Source organism: Schistosoma mansoni, chromosome 1 (genome assembly GCF_000237925.1).
Source record: "Schistosoma mansoni strain Puerto Rico chromosome 1, complete genome".
Lineage (NCBI taxonomy): Eukaryota > Metazoa > Platyhelminthes > Trematoda > Strigeidida > Schistosomatidae > Schistosoma > Schistosoma mansoni.
The window spans coordinates 30,306,064-30,332,966 of NC_031495.1; the positions used below are offsets into that span (position 1 = coordinate 30,306,064).

At 32.2% G+C, this 26,903-nt stretch overlaps 1 protein-coding gene across 1 annotated transcript; it reads right to left on the minus strand.

Annotated features, from left to right (window-relative positions):
- Positions 1-6,168: 6,168 nt before the first annotated feature.
- Smp_126070 (hypothetical protein) lies at positions 6,169-21,509 on the minus strand (the record flags this gene model as incomplete). The annotated part of the gene is made up of 6 exons (XM_018794006.1): positions 6,169-6,249; positions 8,781-9,064; positions 18,999-19,069; positions 19,122-19,190; positions 19,803-19,931; positions 21,400-21,509. 6 exons carry the CDS (start codon positions 21,507-21,509, stop codon positions 6,169-6,171), a joined length of 744 nt encoding a protein of 247 aa, XP_018648462.1.
- Positions 21,510-26,903: the final 5,394 nt, after the last annotated feature.

A 26,903-nucleotide genomic window follows, 5' to 3' on the forward strand; every position in this document is an offset into this window, starting at 1 on the left:
CATCACGTTATCCACTCAGCTACTGAGTCCTGATAACCACTTGCTCAGTAGCTGAGTGGATAACGTGATGGCGTTTGAAGCGAAAGGTACTGGGTTCGAGTCCCAGACTGAAAATCAACTCTGAGATGCAGGTACGTCCAGCTGACGAGTCCAAAATAGGACGAAACGCGCGTCCTGGATTCCACTGCTAGCCACTATCCATCTTTGCTTATTATCCAACTGATTTTGTAAATTTTAAACCTTACAATCCATTACAGCGGTCTAGAGGTTTACGATGCAATCCTCAACTGGGTTGTTAGTGTTCATTATAAAACATTTTTAGTTTTAAAGGGAATACGATGTGTTTATAATAAATAAGTTGAACGAAACGGCCGTCTAGTGCTTCCAGGCTTTCCATGGTGGTCTAGCTTCAATTGACTCATGATCTCAACTATATAAAATTACTGAATCTCCACAAAATCCCCTTCTGATAAATACGTTTTTATTTAAATATGAAATTTATGGGTCATATTATTAATAAATTAATATTTTTGAAGCATCACTAAATAACGAAAATCAGGAGTTTGGTACAATATAATACGTTTTATTACTTGCTAATGATCTACGTTATTTACTTGATTGATACGATCAACTTTTTTTATATATCAATGAAATTCAATCATCGTTCAACTTTATTTGATGTCAGAAATTCAGTAACAATAATCTTAGTGTAACATTTTCTATTTAAAATGAATTCGGTATCATATTCTTACGTTCCAACGTGAATTGAAGCTCAGAATAAGTTAAAGTACTAACATTATCAGTAGTAATTGTCAGATGGCTTTAATTTACTTCAAATTTTGTTGTGAATCACATAACAATTTATAGATATGAGGTCTGAGTTATCTGTTATAAAGAAAGATAAATTAGATCAGTTTCTTATATGTGTACATGCCTTAAATTGAGATCACTGATCTGGCACTCAATGATTTGCTCTCATCACTCTATTCAATGCGTGACATTACGCAACCATCATCCAATGCTATCAGCAATACATGTCACACTTCCAGAAGTCCAAATTTTTTCTGACAAAACTTTCTTACAACGACTGAGAATTCTGCTCAAAGTTGTTTATTCTCATTAGCATGATGAGTTTCAATGAAATGATTATTTTCTCATGACATTTTCTGTTTCCCTTGATAATTATTAGTGCTAATTTCTGGACTGCCGTTTCGTCTTATTGTGGGAATCCTCAGCTGAGGAGTGCTTCTAGGTTTTCCATGGTGGCCTAGCTTCAATTGATTCATGATCTCAACTATTAAAATTACTATAATATCCACAAAACCCCCTCTGATATTAAGAAATATTGTGGGAAAGTAAAGTTTATGCTACAATAAAAGCTGTTACTGGAAAAAATCATTAACGTTTTTGTCTCTAAGCTTAAAAAAATCTTAGTTAATTGTCGTGTCTTATTTTAAAACAAAATCTCTAATTTGGCGACGGAATAATGAAATTAACTATTTACTTTATATTTCATTTTTATCTTAAAAGAAATCATCAATGGAAATTAAAAAAAAGTATTTATTAGTTTGATGCAAATTTAATGAACCTTTACAATGAATATGTCGGGAAGGTATATATACTTGATTAAAGTTTATCAGTTGTTAGTCTTTAAACTTCACTCCTAATAGACTATGAATGAACAGAGAGAAGGGAGCTGCTGATATATTATGTTTTCAATAAATTAAAACTAATTATGAATTATGATGTCATCGAGTATCCGGTGAGACGAAACTTTGACCATCCTCCCGGCAATATATTAGTTTGATTTAATTTCATAGAGCATTTATGCTCTAGTGTTTTTAAACAATGAGCTTTAAGACAAACCATTTCTTCATTTATACCAAGCGAGAGAATATAATTTGTAATAAGTTTTAAAAAATAACATGATTGGCTGGCTTTCACTGTAATATAAATGTAGTTAACGAATAGGAGTGAATACTTAGGGAAATATGAAATGCATGTATATTCGCTGCCTAATACACATTTCCTAACTTATCTTCTGTAGTGGAATGAGTTTTATGTTTAAATCAAAAATTCATGTGGTGAAGTGGTTTTAAGTGGGCTACAACGTCGTAATAAGAAAATCCCACTCATTGGAATTACATTTCATTTGTTAATTGTCGTCATGCTAAATAAAATAAGTATAGTAGAATTGATCACTAATAACTACTACACGTTGCTATCTTTAGAGAAAGTAAATATTCTAGAAAGATAATATGGGTGCAATCCACTTGAAAAGATTTAGTTCATTTATTATTTCCGACAGTTTCATTTTGTGTTAACCAATATTAAGTTCGAAATTCTCATTCAACTTATTAAGTTTATTTTTGTGTATCTCACTTAAATAACACAAGCCCTTCATTCAATGCTCAAACAGGTCTATCCGATGGGAAAATTTTATAATAAATTAATTACGAAACTTCTGAATCATCTGCGAACGCATAAAATTTTTGTCAACCAAACTCTTTTCCAAAGACAGATGGCAGTTAGCAGTGGAATCCAGGGTGCGCGTTTCGTCCTATTTGGGACCCGTCAGATGGATGTACCTTCGTCGCAGTGTTGATGTTTACTCAGAGACCCGAACCCAGTAACGTTCGCCTCAAACGCTATTGCGTTGCCTACTTAGCGACCGAGTCCTGATAACGACTAACTTGTGTAATGGGAGACTGATCAATTGGAGTCCTAAACAACAATGGGTAGATTAAAACAAACAGTGTTAAATTAACAAACTCTTTTCCGTTCATGGTTTCGCAACGATTACTCGTATATGCGATAGTTTCACTTGACATTTAACATTTATGTTTGCAAAGTTATTCAAAAAGTTATTATTATTCATGTAAATTAAACAACAGTTAAGGTGAAAAATTATTTCGTAGCATTTGTTACAATATCTAAAATTCGAAAATCCATATTTTTAAGTAAACAAACGTAGTTCTAATATGAATGCGAAAGTTTCATAACATCGAGGTTCAGTGATGTAAAAGTGTTGCAAAATTATGCAGTAAACAAAAAATTGCTGGGGATATTTTCTTTAAATGAGATGTAAACTATTCTTAAGGGACTAGATGGAGTTCAAATTTCACTTTTCTATTTCTTCATATGTTTCCATTAAATGTTTAACACTTGGTAAGTGAATATCTGCTCGTTGTCTTGCACTGTGTACACTGTTTGTAGTCGTTTCATCCGAAACAGGGGTATCATTGTTGTGAAGATTGAGATTATCTACTGAATTTAAACATGAACGAAAATTTTGTTCGATGTGTTTTTGTCGATATTCACGGGCTGATCTAATTCGACTAGGTTGCCTTTCACTCAAAAGGAAAGGTTTTGGTGAAGTATGTATGGACTGAATATTTAATAGTCCTTTAATATCTCCAATCTATAAAAGTGTGAATAGTTACAACAATTGATCATACATTAAAAATATTACTTGAGAGTATTTTCAACTTGTATATACTTTCATAATAATATTAATTAACCAACTTTAACGAAGACTTGGTGTCTAAGGGATCTTCAAAAAGACAAAATAATTAGTCCGAGTAAGATTATGTAGTAAAAAGAAAACTTTTTAAAGTATATTTTGTCATTCAACTGGAAATATTAACAAGTTACTTATGAACACTGATATCTCTCATTTATTTTAAAAGCAAACAGATGAAAATGTTGTCACTTTTTATGATAATTATAAGTACATATGTCGGTAAACTTTCAGCCTAGAGAAAAGCGTCTATAACAGTCTCCACTTGTTAGAATGAAGTTTAATCAATAAGATTAACTATCACTCACCTTGTGAAATGTTTTATTAAAGGTAGGTTTATTTATTGCTTAAAATAGCTCAAGATGGATAAATTAAGTGTCATTACGCCATCACTGTTAAAACGACATGATAGTTTTACTACTAAGTTTATTTTGATGTTAATTTTATCTCGTAAATGGTTTAGCGAGAATTCGCTTCTCTACCTTTGCTCAGGTAACACTGTCAATTGTCTTATAACTAGGTGCATCAAATAATTTGGAACTTCTTTTGTTGTATAAAACAGGAATTTCTTTGTTATGATTTTTTAGGTTATGAGCGTAAAACATCACTTGATCAATCTTCCGATAAATCACCACACAAATATTGTGAAAACTGCGAGCAATAATTGGTACGAGTGTTTATATTCTGATAATGGACTCTAACATAAACCCATCCCTTCTTAAATGTATGAATCTTTTTAATGAGTGTAGTGTAGCTTAAGAAAAAAACACAATTGCGAACATGGAGACACTCATAAATTACATACAACTACAGTAAACATAAATTTTATTGCTTTCATAACAATGGTCCCTTGATCGTGACAGTCTTTTGCTGACTAACTAATAAGAGGGGGAAATATTCCAAATTTATTGCCGGGGTTTTTGTTATATTATGAAGATTCATTAATATACATTTGGATGATACGAGAAAAAGCCAGGTTGTATGGGAGAATTTTCGTGGCTCAGATGTAAAGAAGAGTTGTTAGGAGACAGGCTTCGTATTGTGAAACTACCTAAGTATTACTTTACAGGTAAACTTTAATGTGATAGAAAAAATACATTTGTAAAATGATTTTCCATTAGTTGTAAACATCCAAATAATTTACGCTTGAATAAGGTTTGATAGGGAAAGTGGAATGTAAATGTTCCATATATGTTTACCATGATAAAATGGAATTTATTATTCCCTATCAAAAAATAATTATGAGGATCATTGAACCTTGAAATATATATGAACTTTGCGCATTTTAGGAGACATTTTAGAAGTAAACTAAATTCAATCTACTTTGACAATATTACTCTATTATCGAACAAAAAAGAAAATTTTTACTTTTAGGAGACATAAATTTACCGATAGCCAGATAGGTACTTATTAAACATGGAAATTGGTTAAAATTTTTTGTATTTAATTCTCAGCAACGAACATTATGAAAACAAAAACTTTACCTTCATGTTTATATGCCTTATGGGCAAATTTTTTATAATGTACAAATTAATTGTATGCTTTTTTAGTTGGTGCATATAGTGAGACAGGTAAAACACAGATGGTATATTTTCTAATAACAGAATAGACAGAGAAGAAATTCTCTTCTCTTATTGAAGTAGTATGGATTGAAGAAACGATTTCGGTTGCATAATTTATCTGTTTTGCTCATATATATGCGTCGGATTATAGCTAAGAGGGGGGCAAAGTCCGGCCTTCATTTCCGTTTAGTGCTCCTTGGATAGTGGGTGATGTTTTTCCTAATAAACTAACGTAAGCAGCACTGGATTGACCAACTAGTTCGTAATCAGATAGAGATCAAACTAATCACCCACTGTCTTTAATCTTGATTATATGAGAAGAGAGGTCGATTTGAATCGATAGTATGACTGAGGCATTGGAGAAAATTCTCCTTTTGGTGCCATAGCAGACTAGTCTGAAAAGGCCGTAAGATCTAGTTGGGGCGGCTCAGAGAGTTGACCATAAGCTGTGCCATAACCAGTGCACAGTGGTCGACATTAAACCGGCTTGTGGTAAGAACATGAAGTGGGTACATCGTCTATGACGACTTACTTACATATTGATTTGAATACTCAATATTCATTCAGTGAAAACGCTGCTGGGCTTGGGGACCTGGATCGTTCTCATCTATGTCTATGTGCATATCATTGAGTGCATGGGCCTTGGCTTATGCATTCTACATATGCATGTATCATATACTTGCGTGCAAAAACTTGTATGCCAAAATGTATTTGTGGGAGGTGTGGATATGCCTACTCTTCCCATCGTTACATGTACAAGATACTAGCAACCGCGCTCATCTATACCGATATTTATATCACTGGAATGTATATGTCTTTGATATCTACATTTGAATATATGCATATGAAGCATACTTGGGGATAGTTTCCACGTTTCTCCATTGGTGAACTCATTAGTAGCTCATCAGCGCTTTTCGTATACATAAAAGCTTTCAAAAGTGATAGAAAAAGAGTATTATAAGTCAGGAAGAATACGTCCGCACTACATAATGTGAGTTAAGTTAATTGCCCATACTGCTGATATCATAATCCCTATATACGCATATTCTTTAGAGTCCAGTCGCACCGTCTTTTCAAAGTTCTTCTCTACGTGAGAAGCCATGGGGCTTCCACACTTCGTTGAGCGGGTAACTGTAAAACTGTAACTAAAAGAAGCTTGGCTACGACCTCCGCATAAATATTGATTTTGTTTTAAAATACTATAAACTTGAATTGTCCCGCCAGATGATCCCATGTAACTTGGACAATTCCCCGTAATACAATATTTCAGCCGTTACGAATAATAAAGAAGTATATATCATGGGCTTGTACAGTCTTTTTATCTGACTACACGAATAAAATACTGAACATGAGAGTACAATAAATGTCTTTGCGTGAATAAGGCTGGAAAAAATTGTGTGTACAGTATTCATTTCTATAATATTATCAAACTAACTAACTACAGTATTTATAGAAGCTAGGTAAAAAAGTAATAATGATGTGAATTATCAAGTAGGAGAGCTTTGACCTGGTTGGTGAAACAAACACGTTCTATTAATTAAAAAAGTGGTTATGGCGAACCTGATGAGTTTTACCAAGTTTCGAGAAGTCTGATAATTATTCTTCACTATAGTTAAAATAATTGGATGAAAATGTTGTTCGTCATTGCAACCATGTTAACTGCAGGAGTATTTGTCCATTTTTATTCCATTTGAAAATAAAATATTGTTTAACTTTTGTAATTTAACAGATGAGAAAATATATTTGCTTGATCAACCAATATGTGATGTTTAGTGAATTGTGTCTAATTCTAAAATGTTCATTCTGCCTTAACCGAAAGTTATAAATGAGAATTTTTAGACAATTCTACTAAGATGGACATTTTTAATGAATAGTTAACCGTATTTAAAGCGTAGCCACTTGGAGCCCTTATGGGGTTACTGTCGGTCCCAAGACCATATAAAAGAAGGAGGGTTGGGCATGAGGCTAACCATCCCATCCCGTAGGGAACTAACTCGCTAATAAAACACTAACCAGAAAAAATAATTCAAACCATTCAAACTCTGTCCTGAGGGTTAAAAGGTCTTCATTTGGAAGAGTTACGACGCCTCATTATGAAAGCCGAGTTCCCTCGGAATTTACAAGGCTGATGACCCTTCTAACAACCAGAGCAACTATTAATTAAGGTACACGGAATGCTCGTACAATGTAGGAGATCGGGAGAGTCATCCAAGTTGCTGCAGAAATGAAGAAATACAACCTGGAGGTGTTTGGAATCAGTGAAACACATTGGACGCAGGTTAGACAACATGGACTAGCTTCAGGCGAGCTGCTGTTATACTCCGGTCATGAAGAAGAGAATGCTCCACATACACAATGAGTTGCACTGGTGCTATCCAAACAAGCACAAAAAGCACTTGTAGGACGGACATCTCATTGACCCAGGATCATCAAAGCCACCTTCGAAACAAAGAAAGAGGGCATTACAATGAACGTCATCCAATGCTTTGCGCCTGTCAACGAATACAATGAAGACGTTAGAAATGAATTCTACGATAGGCTGCAGTCGATCGTCGAGAAATGACCAACAAAGGACTTGACCATTCTGATGGGATAGCTAAATACCAAGATTGGAATGGACAACACTGCAAATGAAGACATCATGGAACGACATGGACTGACTGGGAGAAAGGAACGGAAATGTTGAGAGATTTGTAAACCTACATGCCTTCAACAAACTGGTCATAGGTGGCAACATATTCACACATAAACTCATAGACAAAGCCACATAGACTTCACCGGATCACACTACACAGAACCAAATCGACCATATCTGCATCAATAAAATGTTCAGGATGACGATGGAAGACGTAAGAACCAGGAGAGGAGTTGATATAGCCTGAGATCATCAATTGCCGTTGATCAAAATGAAATTAAAACTCAAGAAGCACTGGACAACGGGTCAGTCAACACTACAAAATTTTAATGCGGCTTTTCTTCGAGATACAAGCAAGTGAAGAGAGCATCGAAGTCGACAAACGTAAATATGTGGAAGATCTAGCAATGATGGCGGAAAAGGCTGCAAGAGAAGGAAACATGAGATAGTTGTATGATACAACAAAGAAACTCGCTGGAAATTACCGTAAGCCAGAACGACCAGTGAAAAGTAAGGAAGGCAAGGTAATCACCAACAAGTGGATAGAGGACTGAAAAGAACTCTTGAATCAACCAGCCATATTGAACCCACCCCACATCAAAGAAACACCCACGGATCTCCCAACCAATGTTGGCCCACCAATAATTGAGGAAATCAGCATGGCCATCAGACAAATCATTAGCGGTAAAGCAGCGGGACAACATCGCAGCAGGGACACTGAAGGCAGATGTAGCAGTAACTGTAAAGAAACTCCACATTGTCTTCAGTAGGATATGGGATGAAGGACAAGTACCAACAGACTGGAACGAAGGGCTCACAATGCCAAAGAAAGGCAATCTCAGCAAGCGTGATATTTACTACGTCTAAGTCTCTGATCTTCAAAGTAACACAGATAAACTTTAACCCAAAATCTTAGCTAGTTGATTCAAAGAATGGTTACACATATCATCATAGTGTTTTCATAAGGTGGAATCTAGAAACGATAGATACGCAACTCTTTATTGCATTATAGATGATATTCAAGCGTAATCGAACTTAAATGCAAATTTAACATAATACTTACCGAATTCATTCCATTGTGAGCATCCCCAGCACTTTTGGGACGAATCGACGTTTTGTGTGGAACTTTCAATTGATTGTTATCATTATAATAAGACAGAGTATGAAGGCGATTCTCAGCAATATCATCTAACTCATGGAAATCGGATGTTCTTGGTGTTTTTCCTGTCTGATAACCGTAAATACATAATTTGTCATCCAGAATCCCCTTAATTCTTTCAGTTGATATGGAAGGTATTGAGTATGCGCGACCAGATGAAATTATGTTTTCGTACGATTTTTGAGTTCCTTCAAAATAAAGTATAAGGTTATTTGAAATTTTCATCAGAACTGAGAACATACCATAACTCAGTAATCCCTGATACTGTCAAAATCATTCACATTGCATAGGAAGTTTCTCCTTCTATGTATAAATTACTTACAACGTGACAGTCATGGTTTCAGTCCCTCAAATCAACTGTTACTTATTATTCTGTGATTGCTTGTTATATAAATGTGTTATCTTTAACTAACTTCATTTAATAAACTGTTGATAATCAGGCAAATGTTTATCATAGTTTATTCCATAGATATTTCTTTGAACTAGTTTAGAAGTATACAGTTTGCATTATTTAAACCAGACTTTTACTAAAGTGAGTGGTATGATGAATAATTTGTCTGTAGTTTAGTCAATACAAGAAAATCACCCCGAAATGTATATTTTCAATAAAGGTAACATATTGAAAATATCTAATGATTGTTTTAGTAAAATATGTAGTAATATGATATGAATTGTTAGTTTATAAACACTAGAAACAGTTTTATACAAATCCAACTTTTCATATCTCTTTTCACACTCATTAAAATGAATAAAGTTACCTCGCTTTCATAGTTGAAAGCGTGAGTCAATTGAAGCTATCTCGATTTTCAAAGTTTCGTTTATTTTCGATATTTATTCATTTTATTTCATTTATGTTCATTTAAACACTCGATTTTGAAAAAAATTCAAAAAATCATTTCTTTTTATGAAATAAAATAGTGTGTTATGTATCAAAAATGTAATTTATCCATTTTATCAGAAAGGGATTTTGTGGAGATTTAGTATTTTCATAGTTGAAAGCGTGAGTTACTGCTGAGGAGTCCCACAATGGGACGAAACGGCCGTCCAGTGCTTCCAGGTTTTCCATGGTGGTCTAGCTTCAATTGACATACGCTTTCAATTATCCATTTTATATTATTAAATGAAAATAATAATATAAGTAGTCAATTTATTTTTTAGTTAAAATATGAGTAGTATCTATTAGATTAACCAAAGTTTAATGATACTCTAAAATACAATATTTAAAGTTTTATAACTCTGTATTCGGTTTTATTCAAGAATATATATCGACTTTCATTCCAAACTGATCTTATAGAAAACTTGATAATTTTACTTACAACTTATTGAACTTACAAATCAAATTTTATAGTTGAAAGCGTGAGTCAATTGAAGCTAGACCACCAAGGAAAACCTGGAAGCACTGGACGGCCGTTTCGTCATATTGTGGGACTCCTCAGCAGTGCGCATCCACGCCCTCGTCTCGCGAGATTTGAACCCAGGACCTACAAGTCTCACGCCAGAGCACTTAACAGATAAACCACCGAGCCGGCATCAACTATGAAAATACTAAATCTCCACAAAGAACCCCTTTTGATAATAATAATCAAATTTAAGCTTTTTGTTGAAACAGGTCGTAAGTAGAAGCTTCAAGTATGGAAAATACATTTTTCAGTTTAGTTTGGAAAGTTAATTCGAGCTTTATTTCTTATTGATAATAACAATCATAATAATATTTATAGAATAGATTAAAATAAATTTATTAGTTTTGGAAAGTAAACTGACTACTACTTTCTACTTCAGTAGTCTGGGCAATTGTTCTGTAAGCTAGAAAGATGTTCATTTTTGAAATACAAAACTAAAGAAAACAGTTGTAGGTGGTTAAACTATAATAAAAATGAATTTAGAGGCTGTTTAAATTATCTACTCAATCTTCTTGATTAATGGATTTTGTCAATCTGAATATTTTATGGCTTATAGAAATAAAACACTAACTGAAAAGAATAGGTTATAAACTATGTAATTTACATATTACGTAATTCATTTCAGAAAAAAACTGACGTTTAAAAAGTGTGATAAGTGGAGAATATAAAGAGAGACTTTTAATGACTGATAACTGTCCGATTTGGTTATGAATAATTTTATTGTTTCTTTGGTGAAAGCGGAAACATTTTATGAGAACAGTTTAAATTGAAATTAGTTTTCGTCACGGACTGATATCAATCTGTGAATGAATGAAAACCATAGAGTAATTGAGAACTGTTTTATTTTAATTTATGGCTTCTCAGTATAGTGTGTCATAACCTTAATGAGGATCAGAATTATGATGATAAGTCGCAATTGGTGTTTAGTCATGTCTAGAGTGAGGGGAGCTCAACCCACCAATTGAATTAGATGATATCAGGCCATAATGTGAACTATATAAAGTTGCCCTAATGAACCATAAGATTCCAAATCGTCGGTCTGTAGTTAGATAAATTTCGTTTAGATAATGAGGTCTTTGTTTAGATCTCTGGCTAAATCGTATTTACTCACTTCTTAGATGTCCCAAACTAGAATAAAAAACATATATCCCGTAGTATACGATTTTCACTGATTCCTCAATTGATATAAAGCCATGACTGGAATCAGCTTTAACAGGAAACATTTTTATATAAAACAATGAATTATTTAAATAATATTGACCGATCGAATGAAAATAAACTTTTTGCTCATGTACCACATATACATTAAAAAGCAAAATCTGTATTTAGTTGTCTGTACATATTTTTTTCAGTATTGTGATTTTTGCCAGAGATAAGAAAAATTTCTTTTTCATTCTACTTTATCCAAGTATACTGCTAAATTTTCCTAGTTGTATTGTATTCATAATCGAGTTGATCTGTTTAATGGATATGATGCAAGGTTGCAAAACAATATCAGAAATTACTTGGTCTCTCATAATCTTAACCATGATTGTTGATTTTGTGAGCAAGTCAGTAATCTTTACGTTCAATAAAAACCTACAGATTATATTTCCACATAGAATAAAATCGTCTACTTAATGATGAGTGTCCACTTTCTCAATTGGTAATGTTCTATACAAATTAATACATATTAGCGACCTGTTTTAAACTAGATCTCTAAGTGTCCTAGCAAGAAGTTATCCAATTAAGGGAGCTCAAGATTGAGAATTATATCCACTGATGAAAGCTATGTAACTTAGGGTAGAAAACGTGACTGAGTGGTTGTAATGTATCATAATTGTTACATTATTTGAAAAGTTCTTGATTCAATTGCAAATGATCAGTTTGTGTGTTGGGATATGAGAATATACAAGCAAACAATACCAAGTAAATTTAACTTAAACTTTGTTGTTCAGCTATAATTGTCACTGTGAAATCTCATTATAATTATTAAGGTAAAAGAAAATTTTGAAGAATTGAACCTCTTCTCGAAAAAAAGAAGCATAACGAGTGTTTACTAGTACTTTTATATTTCTTTTTAGGGGAGACTTAGTTCAGACTAAGTCAGACGAAAGATTTCATGAATCATGTTGTTTACAATCTGAATATAAAATCTACTAAAGAGTTTTATCGTCTGATGTTTAACTAAGAAAATTTAGGTGTTTTTATTATAGAAATACATTTGAAAATATACAATTGATTTACTACTGTTAACATAAAGTTAATATATATACAAACCATAAAGAATGGTAGCATAAAATCAATATTGTCTATTAAAATCAGTCATATAGTAAGTACCTGCTTAAAACTAACAAGCTATTTTAAGTAAAATAATTAACATTATGAAATGTAACACCATAGTGATAATATTAGAATGGTGATAGATTATGTTGCTAATAAATAGAAATTTATATCGGATTAATCATCACATGGATTTTGAAAAATCACTTTTCATAAAGTTAATGAATACCATTTTTATGGGGAAAACAATTATAAGTTAACTGAAAATTTTCCCTGTCGATCAATAAAAGCACAAAAATGTCGAATAAGTAACTATAGCATAAACATTTTACTGAAGTTAACCATCTTTTTTTGAAGTCAACATATTATTGTTTGATTTTTTGAGGTCAATATTTAGCGATTGAGATTTCCTACATTTTCCGCAATTATCATTTAGTATTCGTGAACCATTTATGGTTTCACTTTAATTCTTGGTGACTTTAATGATTATGGTTTTCCGTATAGAAATAGAAGTAATCATCATAACGTAAATTACTAATGAGAAGTAATTACTGATGAAAAAACTAATCTCAAGATGGCTTTTTTAACGGATTAAAACCATTACGATGTCTTCATTAAAGGGATGAAGAACAATTTAAATGAATGTGCTATCTAAGTTAGGATACGTTACATTATTTTGTACTCAACATTCCATTCTTCCGAATTAAAAAAAAATTGTTTCAAATAAGAAATATAGGCATTCATTCGTCACTCAAAAACCTACTTGGATATTGATTTGGTAATCTTGGTGAAACAACCTTCACAATATCATTTTCACTTAAACTACTTTTCTGTTTTGTGTACAGTGAGTTAGTTTTCCTCGGAGTGCCTAAAAGTAGAAACATAACAAGTTAATCTACTCAGAACAACTGACTTCATCATTTCATTATGGCATTAGTATATGAACATTTCTTTCGGGTTTCGAAGCACAATATATTTTCAAGAAAAAAAAATTGAATAAAGATATTCGGCATTTGATAGCATCATTAATCATTAAATGATTGAATGTGTATTTTGTTTTACAGTGAACTCATCGTATTGGTGAACTGGCAATCAAGTGAGTTACCGTTCATATAAGAAATACGATTTATTACAAACAAATCTGGTGATACAATAATTGTAAGGATGGCAAGCGATATTCTATCACTAAAATACTTCATTGATAGTGACAATAATAACGTCTTAACTTTTTGTCAGTAAAGTCATATTGACAATATTTGACAGAAGACACATGGGAAATTAGGTGAGCTGCTAAATTTCCGTGAAATTAATACAATACCATTGATTGAATTCGTTATTAAGTATTCAGCAATTATAGTTATAAATTTATAACTATATTGTGTACATATAAGTTATGTTTGTTTCTCTTAATGAAACTGCTTTTTATATAGTAAAAAGAGTATAGATGGTTTTGAGGTTGGACAATTTTAATCGAATATTTTGAATTTAAGTTGTAGGTCCGAAATGGGTTCCATAATTTTTCTTCTGACAATTCATAAAGTTTAGGATGACACATACAACCGATGGAATAAACTGAGAAAATCCATTATGTCATTTACATTAAAATTTAGAGTAAATCATTGTTGTCTTTTAGAAACTATAAAGTATGTTTGGCTTTAGGTTCTTAAGGATTGTGAATGATGATTTTCATCAAGTTTCCGTATCAGACAAAAGACTGACCTTTCGAAAATCTGTTAGAGTCGATATGTAGAAACAAATTATGTTTTAAATGCTTAAAAGTAAGGTCACAAGAGCAAAGAATAAAGTAGTAAGCTAGTGATGAATCATCTGATATTTAAAACTCTCATTACCAAACATGAGTTTCAAGAATGAATTGAGAAGATGGAGTTGAGCTGAAATATTCGATAAATTTGTTCATTATACTTCGAACAGTATAATAATAGAAACTCATGTCAATTCATCTCTTTATAAACATCATGAAAGGTCAATTAAATGAAAAGTCAAATAACCTCTACGTGTTAATCTAAAAGAGAGAAATGGCATAATATACAAGGAATAAGCTGTCACACTACCCCAGGCGTTAAAGTGAATAAAAAATTACCAGGGCAGATTCAAGGTAAGAACGAAATTGTTTCTGTACATATAAGGGATGCTTACAATTTTTAGAGCCCAAATCCTTTACAAATCTAAAAGTTTACTCCTAATAATTTCCGTATAAAGTTTTAAAGATTATTCTAGGGTCATTCTTACAGTTTGTTTAAATGATACATTTTGTTATCGAGGAATATGGTGAAGTATCCTAAGCTAACTAATTCTGTATCAGTTTACGATCACGTTTTATCGACCTCGATTGAATGGCTCCATTACCCACGGTTGTATTGTAACAGATGGAACCTTTGAAAGCTAAATTATTGGCTTGTTTAAGAGGGTTTCTTATAAACTGGTGTCATCATCTCTTCTACTCAGGATAATATTGAAAAAGTCTGCTGATAATTATTTTCTTCGTCACGAATTGGCCCGATTTCATCCTGTAGATTATAAGCTCTATCTAAAAACTGAATTACATCTAAGAGGTTATCATATATAACTCATATATTGTTCACCTTCTTATACATAGAAAATTCCCTGGTCAGATCATTCGTCATACCCTTAACAAGTAACATAGAAACATTTGGTATGAGAGGTTTCAAGGAACTATTCAAAGAAACACAGTCAATGTGTCGGAAATGTTTTTGCTTCTACTCTTAGACTTGTATATATTCATTTCTTTTAAGTGAACCCAATTTGAAAGAAAGTGGAAAACATTGAAGCACCGATTTAAGTTTTACGGTACATTATATACATTATCAGCATTAGTAGATCAAAGTGAACCAAGGAATGACTCTTTACAGCAGGAAACGCCTGTTGACTTCGCTTATAAAGTCCAGAAATCAACCACTTGTAACCTTATGAGACTGTAAATGTGACACACAGGTACAATATAAATATAACTCAAATATCAACCGAACGAAATATTAAAAAGTAATGCTGTGCTATCTGGTCCATACTAGACTAGTCGAGCAGAGCGTAAATCTATAGCTATTCATAAAGCACATCTTTGATTTGCTTACTGTTAAAAAAGTGCATCGATGATCACATTTGGACTAAAGCAGTCATCACAGTCCATGAAATAACAAAATTCTCTATTACCTAAGTTATGAATATTTACCATCAAATCAATTATACTGTCAACTAACAGGGAAAACTTATGCATTAGAAAAATTTGGAAAAATTAATAATCCATTACTTAAACAAATATTGACAAACCTTGAATTTTTAAGCATACAGATATATTATTTTCTAGATTTACAAGTTCAGAAGTTAATTCATTTATTTCAGTTAAATTTAGTCTTGTAGAAATTGAACAAGATTGACTTAAAGCATTCTTTGATTTTATTATCAAACAATCATTAGTGTTAACATTAATGTTTGAACATGATTTTGGGGGTTTTGTTGTTCGTAATTTTCGTTTAACTTTGTTTTTGTTACAATTTGTTGAATGTAACCCTAAAAAAAATCCGAAACATTATGAATTGATACTTTATACATAATAATGAAGTTGAATATTTATCTTAAAATTATAAACATTTAAAGAGTCTGTGAAACAACAATGGAAATATGGTTACTATGCTTACCTGTATACAATTTAATACTGTCAATGTTATGAAGACGTGTAGAAGAAAATCTATTAACTGATAAGGGATAGTTTTTCGTGGTTAAGTATAAACATTATTTCATGAATGGATAATGGCTAGCATTGGAATCCGGGACGCGCGTTTCGTCCCATTTGGGACTCGTCAGCTGGATGTACCTCCATCTCAGAGTTGATGTTCATGAAGTTAATTTCGAAGAGCATGTTAATACTTTAGCATGATTAGTTGAAGAATGTATTTTAATAATATATTACATAATAAGATAAATTTACAGTTTAGAATAGGATGTTTAGTGTCACTGACAAGTACACATTAATCAATACTAGTATTGCTTGATATTGATTATTTGTTGTTCCCTAACTTAATTCAAATCAGAAAACGGATATGTATTCGTGATTCAGATTTTGAAAGGAAATGATACATCCGGCTAATCAAATTGGAGTAAATAACACATGATTCAAAACTTATGCTAAATGATAATAAAAATAATATTTTTTCGATATTTTCGAATCATAATCTAATGGTTGAAAGTTGAGTATTTTAAACAAACTAGTCGCGGTTAAATATGAAAACAAAATAATTTCTATATGTAATACATCTAAAAAATGTCCTTAGAGATGATGATTTAAGCAAATCATTTATTTCATTAAGTTTTATCTCATGTTTGAGAAAGTATCATGGGCTAGAAATTATGAATTGTAATACTCCAAAGAGATTTAAGTAACAAATCGTTTGTTGAACAAAAAATATCCTCCGTCATATGTTTGAGGAGTTTATATGGATTCATAAAAACATTCTTGTAAATTGACTAATCATACGAATAGAGAATTTACGTTATCAGACGGAAAATTCATTTCAGGTAGTTGAAATCTTAAATCATTATGGATTATGACTTGAAATCACCGTTGTAAGATTTTAATGCTCTCTTATTGGACGATATACTTTGAGTAGGAGGATAAAATATCTTTATTAAAGAAGTACTTCCAAGGTTTTATTTCATAAAGCTTAAGGTCGAACGATTTATTGTACGTACTGATGGATGACTAATCAAGATTTACATTTTGGACTAGTTTTACAATGTGATAGTGTTTGATTGTATTAGCTTTAAATAAAATTAATGTATAAGGACTTGAAATTAATAGTATAATAATGTTAAAATATGATTTGTGATAAGTTGGATTGTATTTAAATTAGAGAAAACAAGATTCGATAGATTTACGTTATGTCTGGACATGTAACTGTGATTTCTTTGTCAACAATATCATCACAGTTGTTGATCAGTACTAGATAATATGTTTATTTCTAAGATGGTGAACAATAAGTGTCTTTATAAGGAGAATGAATTTTTTCATTGCTATTGGTTGATATAGGTAAAATGTAACGTCAGTTTTTGATAACTAAATACTACTTACAATTCATTTCTTAGACATAAATTGGGCACATTAATAGCACATTTTTGGGCCAGAATTCATGTCTTGTTCATATACTGACCTCTCAGAACTTTGTTATTCAAATTTGTAATCGGTTCTTAAATCACTTAGATACAAACAGGTAGTTATCTCACACTTATTTCATCTTAATGTCTGTAACAAGTACAGTAGAACACGAAATTTTGAAACTTATCAGAATGCCAATACTGACATATTTAATCTATAACTAAAAACAAATAAATTCATTTTTGTATTGTTTGTTTACATCTTCCCATCGATGTGTAGGATTGCAATCAACCAGGCTCTTATTGGCGTATATGCATTCTGTGAGGATTGCCTTGATATAAATCACAAGCATCATAAGCCACCATCATCTCTGCTTGAAAGCAAATAAAGCTCTTCATTTTCTTTAGTTATTCACAATTCTATTTATATACGACAAACTTTTATATTTCATTTACATGTTCTGTACTAGTATCGATCTCAGGTCACTAATAAACGGAGTAATGAGCAGGAAATAAGCGAATATCTGAAAAAATGGATATAAGAACATATTTGTAGTTTACAGATATCATTCACTTCAGCTTCAAGTACATTACGGGGCTTGATTTCACCAAATGCTATACACTGTTTATATCGCAAGTGATTGTGTAGTGAACGAGAACACGAGTGGGGACAATCAAATGTATTTAAGCACAAATTACAGACTATCTCACTAAATTCTGATAACCGTACAGTAAACAGTTAATTTGCAGAATAACAATCAATTGTCTCATTCATAGGAGTTCCTTCTGCAAATATCGGTCCGTCTTCTCTGATTTCATTGTTCATGCATTTTTCTGTTCGTTCCTTATCGATCTTCTGCCAAAATACATTCTATGTCTATCACCATATACTACTTATGTGGATATAAGTAGACCACACCACAATTCCAATAATTCGCATGTTTCTTTATTTTTGTGCCAGACATTGATAGATTATGAAACTTTTTAAAAATGTCTTTTAATTATAAGCCAGATTTGAAATAATCTACGATAATATGAACATGATTCATTAGCTGTTCCTTAATTTATCCACAAACATTCACAAAATGTACTAGGGATCCATCTGCTTCCTTTTGAGTTCCAAAAATACTTCCTATCTATTAAAGATCCCCATTGTGTAAATTAGAACAATCAGTTGATAAGGTTAAAAAGTTTCAGCATTTACTCTACGGTTTATCTAGTTAATACTGATCACTAAGTTCATCCAATAATTTGTCTTATCTGTCTCACTAATTTACGTTTAGTGAATTCATAAAAATAGGATAACTACTCGTTTATTTTTCGTCAGACTTACCAACTCTGGTGTAGTTCGGCTTGATTTTCTTTCCAAAATCTAAAGATTTCGAAATTTCTTGTTTAACTTTACTATTCAATGTTTATTTTGAATAAGAATTGTCATCGATATAAACACACTTACACTACCATTTGAGAACCAATTAGATAACTGTATAAATCTGTTGGTTTGACTGATAATTGTTTTACTAAACTGGAAAATCAAATTTAAGGATAAAAATGAAGAGTGTATATTGAAGAACGAAAAGAATGATTGTTAATTGTCTTAGAAAGGTACTGATAGACTAACGATGGAAAATGGAAATAGAATGAAGAAGACCTATATTACACAAGATAATATACATGTTGCCTATGTTTCATATAATGTAGAAAATGAAGGATAATAGGATTTAATCCTATCCTATTTCAAGTGCCTACTGATAGAATTATCTAAGTTGAAATTTATTCAATGTATAGAAATTCATCATATAGGGAAGTGAAGACATCATTAAATGATTTTTTTCTTAGTAAACATATTTTAATTATTTAGACTGGAACAATATAGATTGGGTATTTTGAACGACTTTTAAGCATTTGAAATTTGTAGTAATAAGCTTTTAATAACTGTTTTTACTAATATCGAATTTTATTTGCCCAGGACAGGGTTGGATGGAGAATGCTAGTGGGCGGCCTATGCTCCTCAACGAGGAGTAACAGGCGTAAGTAAGTAAGCAATATCAAATTTTATACTACAGGTCATAAATGGTCAAACATCTTTGCTGGGCATAATATTTTGTGAATGCAAATGCTCAGACAAAAATATTACCTGTTGGTTAATAACTTATGAATTGGTTCAATAAGTGTATGACAGTCAAGTATATCACTGTCATCTCTTCTTAAGTTTTTGATTTTTCCCCTATCCATATGTCCATAACTTAACTGACTTCTAAGATATCTGTAAAGATAAACAAAAGTCATGAAATTCTTAGTAAGTGGATTGATTTCATTAAATAGTTATCATGTAAACATTAACAGAGCTGGAAGGGATATGTGTTCATTACTTTAGTACCCATCAGTATGACATGAAGTTAGTTACATCATCCTCCGAATTTAAACATTACGATACCAGTCTCATGCTAAAATTCTTATAACTCTGTTTAGTAGAACGAAAGTAAGTGTTCAAACTAACAGCTCTATTGAAGTATTATTAAACCAGAATTTACAAAAGTCTCAGCTTATATATAATAACTCGATCGAATTTCTTCCTTATGAAAAAATTTTTGCGCGGAAAGTTTTAGTTACCGGTCATATGAAGTCTTAAACTGGTTATCAAAAATGAACTGTAAACTGTTATACGTTTTGTTGATACTATTCATTACAAGTAAACCTATCAGGGTAAACAAAATAAAAATTGATCACAAAAGGAAGTTGCATTATTCAAAGAATAAGGGTTTTGAAAAAAATGAACGGTTCATAATTATATCAGCATTTAAAAAGCAAATAAGATATGCACAATATAATTTCAGTTATTTCTCTTAATGAATAGAATTAGTATTATTACTCTTGTAGTAAATCTTTTGTTCAAGTAATCTGAATAGTGATTTTATGGTATTATAGAACCGTTGTAAGCATTTATGTTTGGTCAATTAGCCTATCTAGTGACTAACAATATGAATTTTACACTAATATGGCTTCTTTTAGCTTTAACAAATACAGAATAGTTGGACCTTTCACGTCTCCAAAACACATTTTTGTTATCTCAGATTTTTATTCATTAATCTAATCATAATTAAACTAATATTAATATGATGATAGATTGAGTTTAGATTCTATTAAAATAAATGATGTTATTTAATAATCTAAAGTGCTTAAACCTATTAAACAATGTTTATTCAGTCTTCTTCCATTTGGGTTAATACAGTGACTAAAATATCTTTGACAAATTTTGTGTATCGAGATCATAACCATTAGAAGGCGAAATTTTATTAGCCAAGTAGCAAATAAAACTAAATTTTAGTTGTTGAGTGACTAAGGTTAGATATGTGAATCATTGAATGCCACTTCAGTAGTTTGAAGGTTTAGCTCACTTTGAGAAGCCTTATAGTCTTACATTTGTCCCCTGACAGAGTCATGACTACTAACTCTTCGGGGGTCAGGTGATTATCTAAACATTTGTCCAGTGTTTTCTAGCTTTTAATGTTGGTCTAGCTACAGTTACTTCATGATGTAAACCACTAAATACAAATTAATAGTTCTAATATAACTTTATTCTCTATCAGATCGTGTTTGTGAATATACTTGCTGTAAAAAATATAACATATGTGAAATACGGATTTTTAAAAATCATTTAGAATTACTGTTTTGTTATACTGCAAGATTTACTTATGATTTATACATGAAGTTATTCAAGTTGTAGTACTTACGAAGAACGTGTAGGTCTTCCGAAGGGAGATTTCAATTTCATTGAATGTAAGTATGGCTTTTTTGGCTCCGGTCGGTAGTATTTGCGGAATGCAGATGTACTTATACACATTTTTCATTAGTTTTGTTCTAATCAGTATGAAAAAGTATAGTATAATATATAAATCTTACAGAAACGAATCATATAAGTGCGTTTATTGCTATAGGTTTGAGTTTATTTAATAAAGAAGTATAACGGTGTAAAATTTTCTCCTAATAAATGTAGGTATATATCAACGACATTTTTAAGTCAAGGAAATTGGGAGTAAACATTTATTAATAATTTTAATAGTTGAATTCATGAGTCGATGTAAGCTGGACCACCATTGAAAACCTGGATTTACCGAATGACCGTTTCGTCCTAGTACGGGACTCCTCAGCAATTCCGGACTTAAAGTCAGGACCTTCAGTTTCGTGAGCGAACGCCTAACCTCTGGACCACTGGGCCGGCATCCAACGGTGTTAATGTTTAACGGCAATCATCACAAACCCCCACTCTAATAAAAGTCTATTAATAAAGCACTGTAAGCAAAGATGGATGTTGGCTAGCAGTGAAATCCAGGAAGGGCGTTTCATCCCATTTGGGACTCGTCAGCTGGATCTACCTGTCCCAGAGTTGATGTTCACCATGGGACTCGAACCAGGTACCATTCGCCTCAGACGCCATCACGTTATTCACTTAGATACTGAATCCTGATGTCCACTTGTTTGTACAATGGTGTGAAGACCAAACAAACAATACCAAATGAATTTATTAATAAGGCAGTTATATCAAATTTGTTTACTATTCAGATATTACGTGGTTGGAGAGCATCTGTAGAAAATTATGATTTCAGCCTCATGTTAGTTGACCCTCGTTGTCATAGCTGGTTTGCAATCTTGAAAGAGCCAGTACATACAATGTTTGTCCTGGTAACATAAAACACAATCCAACGTGATGTTACATCATTTTGAATAGCTACCACATAAAAAGTTGATTGATAGAATCAATGTTTCAGTCTTTGGATCATGTAGTCAGTTTATAAATTGAAAGCAAACAAGTATGACGGTGGAATGTTATGAATCTTATGCACCAAGTAATCATTGTACAAATGAAAGAAGACTCACGTATATTTTTGTACATCCTAAATACACAAAAGTTTAATTTCATCACTAAAAACAAGCATCGTTGTTTCGTAACTATAAAAAGACCAGGTTTTAAGGTCAAATAATGATGACCTAGTTAGCAAAGCATGAATGATATTTATATAAGGGTTAGAGATAATCATTGTTTCAGTCTGATGTTCTATTGATTATCCTGTTTCATCACCATTGGTGGTCTTTATTAATAATTGACATCTGTTTACAAAGCTTATGATATGTACTAATAAACTTGATATTTTTGTTTTAGCAAATATTTACACTAGGTGAGATCGATAATTTCGGTGGAACGAATTGGCTGTTTCAGCTTCATTAGTGGACGCCAAAGTACAATTTCTTACTTAGCTTAATACTTATTATTATTTCCAATACTGAATTGAAGAACTTAAATAATAATCTAAATAATATTCATCACATGGTTTTGTGAATGTAAAGATGTTTTAAGAACCAATGACCAGAATAACTTTACAGTAGCCCCCAAATGCCCTGGTACGGTCGACGGTGGGTAGAGTCAGCTCTCCCTCTTGAACTACTCTCTCAAGGCTACATGTATACAGCCACTGTCAGGGAAGTCCTACTCACTGCATTCTCTCACCGGGTCGGTTACAAAATTGAGAGGACGAAAAGCGAATGTCCTGCGCTTTAACCGGGTAGGTAGACACGGAAAGTCCACCTAGGGGAGTTGGAAAGTCCTGTACCATTAATAACTTTTTGTTTCATTTCGTTTCAACAGCTACTTAGTGCATCAATTCACTTTGAATTTCATCGTAGTCTTCGCAATGTTCAATGATAAGATACTGTATTATTTAATTGAAATCATGATTTGATCATTACAAGACCAACACTGAAAACCTTAGAGCACTGGACGGCCTATTCGTCCTAGTATGAGACTCCTCAATAGCGCGCATCCACAATCCCGCATGCGCCAAAACAACCGAGCACCTTGAGTCTTGCGCACAAACACTTAACCTCTGGACCACTAACACCGCATCCTACTATCGACTACCAAACAGACTTTATTTTAACATTTATCGCTCTCACATTTCGTCTGATGCTTATTTTCTCCACAGTAACCTGTAATCAATAAAATGAGTTTACTCAGCATTACATTTCCGAAAAACATATTTGCTTGAACTTATAGCTACTAACATCGAACAAAGTGAGAAGTCAGCAAATTTCAGTTAAACAACTAATTACATTAAAATTTAGATTTTGGTATACGACAAATAAAACATTTTACGGATTCCATGAAAGTAACCTCCTAACCGAAAAATGTTGGACATAGTGCGTATTGGCATCATAGATAAGCAAAACTGCGACTTTCATCGATTTTATTCTTGTTGAATAAGGGGACTAATGAAAACACCATTCCAACTTCTTTAAGCCGTCAATAACATCCCTAATTCTGAAAGTCCGATAGTGATAGTTATTCCAGCATGAAACAGCTGAAATCTATACTTAGCTTAAACTTGTTGGTGAATAGAAATTTAGATTACCAGACGATTATCTGAAAAAAATCTACAAACAATGAACTGGATGTTTTGTAGCATTTCAATGCGTGCTTGAACAATGAAGAGTCCCATTTTTCCATCTTATCAACTCTCTTATTATCTCTTAGTATCTTGAGTGATATCTGACTCACTACGTCAGTTGATACCTCTCTCTAAAATCTATCTTCAAGCTGTCCATGACGTTTGGTTTAGAATAGTACACTAGTTAATATCTGTTCGTGAAGAAAGCTAACTTCGAAACATTTTGTTTTATTTTGCAAGGAATAGCGTTTTCGCGTACACATATCTCTTGAACATAAAATAACCGGACAAACCGTTCGCAAAAATGATAAAGTTTTACTGTCTGAATGTTTTACTTTATTTAAAAGAAAGAGAATTTCAACGGATTCAAGAGAGCTATATTATAATGTAAAATAGGTTTGGGATGTATCCAATATATTCAATGTATTATTCAGTGGGACTTGGGGATTCTTAAAGTAATCCTATTACTTTCATAGATATGATTAATACAAATATTAACGATAGGTACAATCTTATTCCAGTAAAGTGTTTGTGAAATCCCTTGACCACCAAGCTTAGAATATGCAGACGAATAAGGCCTCATAATTCCCAGCTAACTCTATATATATAACTCCGAAAATACTCCTCATATTTGTACATATGTTTGCATTGTTAGTTCTGAATGCTGAAAATATGAAAAATAATTGTAGGGCAGAGTTACACTACTTATGAGTAATATAAATCTATAAATAAATATAATTTGAAACTTTTTGATGCATTTAAGATAAAGAGGAAGCATAGTTTATCAGATTCATGTTTTATGTTGTTGCAGTATGTTTCAAGTGAGATGTTTCAAGCGAGGGTAATAAGAAATGAACTGTTAAGTTTTTTCTTTTGCAAACATTCAGGTAAACCCACAATTACCACCAATTACACATGATAGTTCATTTAGTATTGTTTGTGGCTATCAGGACTCAGTGGCCGAGTGGATAACGTGATGACGTTTGAAGCGAAAGGTACTGGGTTCGAGTCCCAGAGTGAACATCAACTCTGAGATGCAAATACATCCAGCTGACAAGTCCCAAATAGGACGAAACGCGCGTCCTGGATTCCACTGCTAGCCACTGTCCATCTTTGCTTACACATGATAGTTGTTCTTCCCTTGACCATTGTATTTACCTTCAAGTGGATTGACATAAACAGTCAAAAGTGAAATCACTTGGATATGTGTGTCTGCGATGAAACATAGGATTTGTTGGGTTAATTACGATTTTTATGGTTGGATAAAATGTTTTGCTTAATGAACGTTGAACATTTCGTTCCAGCAAAAAGATATTTAACTCACAAATGAATGGTAGGCGGACGAAGTTGTATTTTAGGTACTAGAAAAACTAACAGATTTCAATGTTACATGAAATTTCAGACTACCTGTAAGTCTTGCATTGCTCATTATCCAAAACTGATTGTCCATAATATGTTTTGAAAAGAATGTTTTGATATTTTTAAGTTGAGGCGAAGAATTAGTTAACTTATCCCTAGTTTTCAGCTGATTTTTCCAGTAACATCAGTTGGTGATATAAGAAATATATAAAGTATAAAAAATACCCTGCAAAACCACTTAGTTTTATCTGACCGGTTGTATTACATTAATTCTGTTTAGAAATAATAGTGAATATCTTGTGCAACACATAGGCAAGAGTTGTATGATTACTTATGAGGAAAATGTTTAGAAGTTGTTTATCCAAAATAAGAAAAGATAGATTTTTTGACCGAGTTTTTGATTTCATATGAGTAGTTCCCGGTATTCCTTTGCTCCCAACTAAAACTAGAAAAACAAAAATATTGTAAAGATCATCATGAAAGTCTTAGAAAATAGGTAGTTTGTGGTTATCAATGAAATATATGATGTGCTCCGGGCTCTACAGAGGATTGGTGAACTGAGTTGTACTTGAAACGTTTACAGTTCAACTCGAACCCATTTCCTAATCGTAAAAGGTGAACAGAGTTCAACATTATCAACCCCATGAATCTCATTTATACCAGATGTTTTGCCATAAAGATTTAGAACAACTATAACAATGTAATTATGATGACAAAGTTTACACTTTCGAATTCCAAGGGGTTTACTTCTTCAACTTTTATCTTAAAGTTCGTTTTTATATTTCAACAAGAAACTGGAAGTATAAGCTTGCCCACAGGAAACTGATACAACAGCTTAGGTTGTCTCTATTTAGTATGGATCTCTTCAATTGATTTTTTTGTAAATGAATTATGAATAATCTGGGTTGAAAACAATATTTTACTACCAGAAAATTGATTGTTACCTTTTTGTTTGATTCGCATACATACTATAACTTATGTATTTCGTTACCGCTTTCCATTACTTTATTTAATTTAATTATACGTCACTCAGATGATTTAGAAATGTTATTCATTAACAGTCTTTCTTTTTTGACTTCAGTGAAAATAATATACATTTTATTGACCTTTTGTACACACAGTTTTTCCTTGGCATACCTTACCTATTAATTTATATCTTTTTTCATCAAAGTGGTTTTTCATAATTATATTGTTCTATGTATTCTGATGTATTCACTAATCCTTTAAATGTTACATAATGATAGAAATACTAGTAGAGGAAAGGAATCTATAGCCAAATATTACATAAGATATTTACTTTTTCTCCTCTTCTTTTTAATGTTTGTTACCTGTTGTTTTCTTAATTTAGGTCAAGTTATTTGATAAGTTTTTTGTTGAATCATTTCGCTTTATTTATCGTTCCTTGTATAACACACTCCCTTGATTGAAAAAAAGGT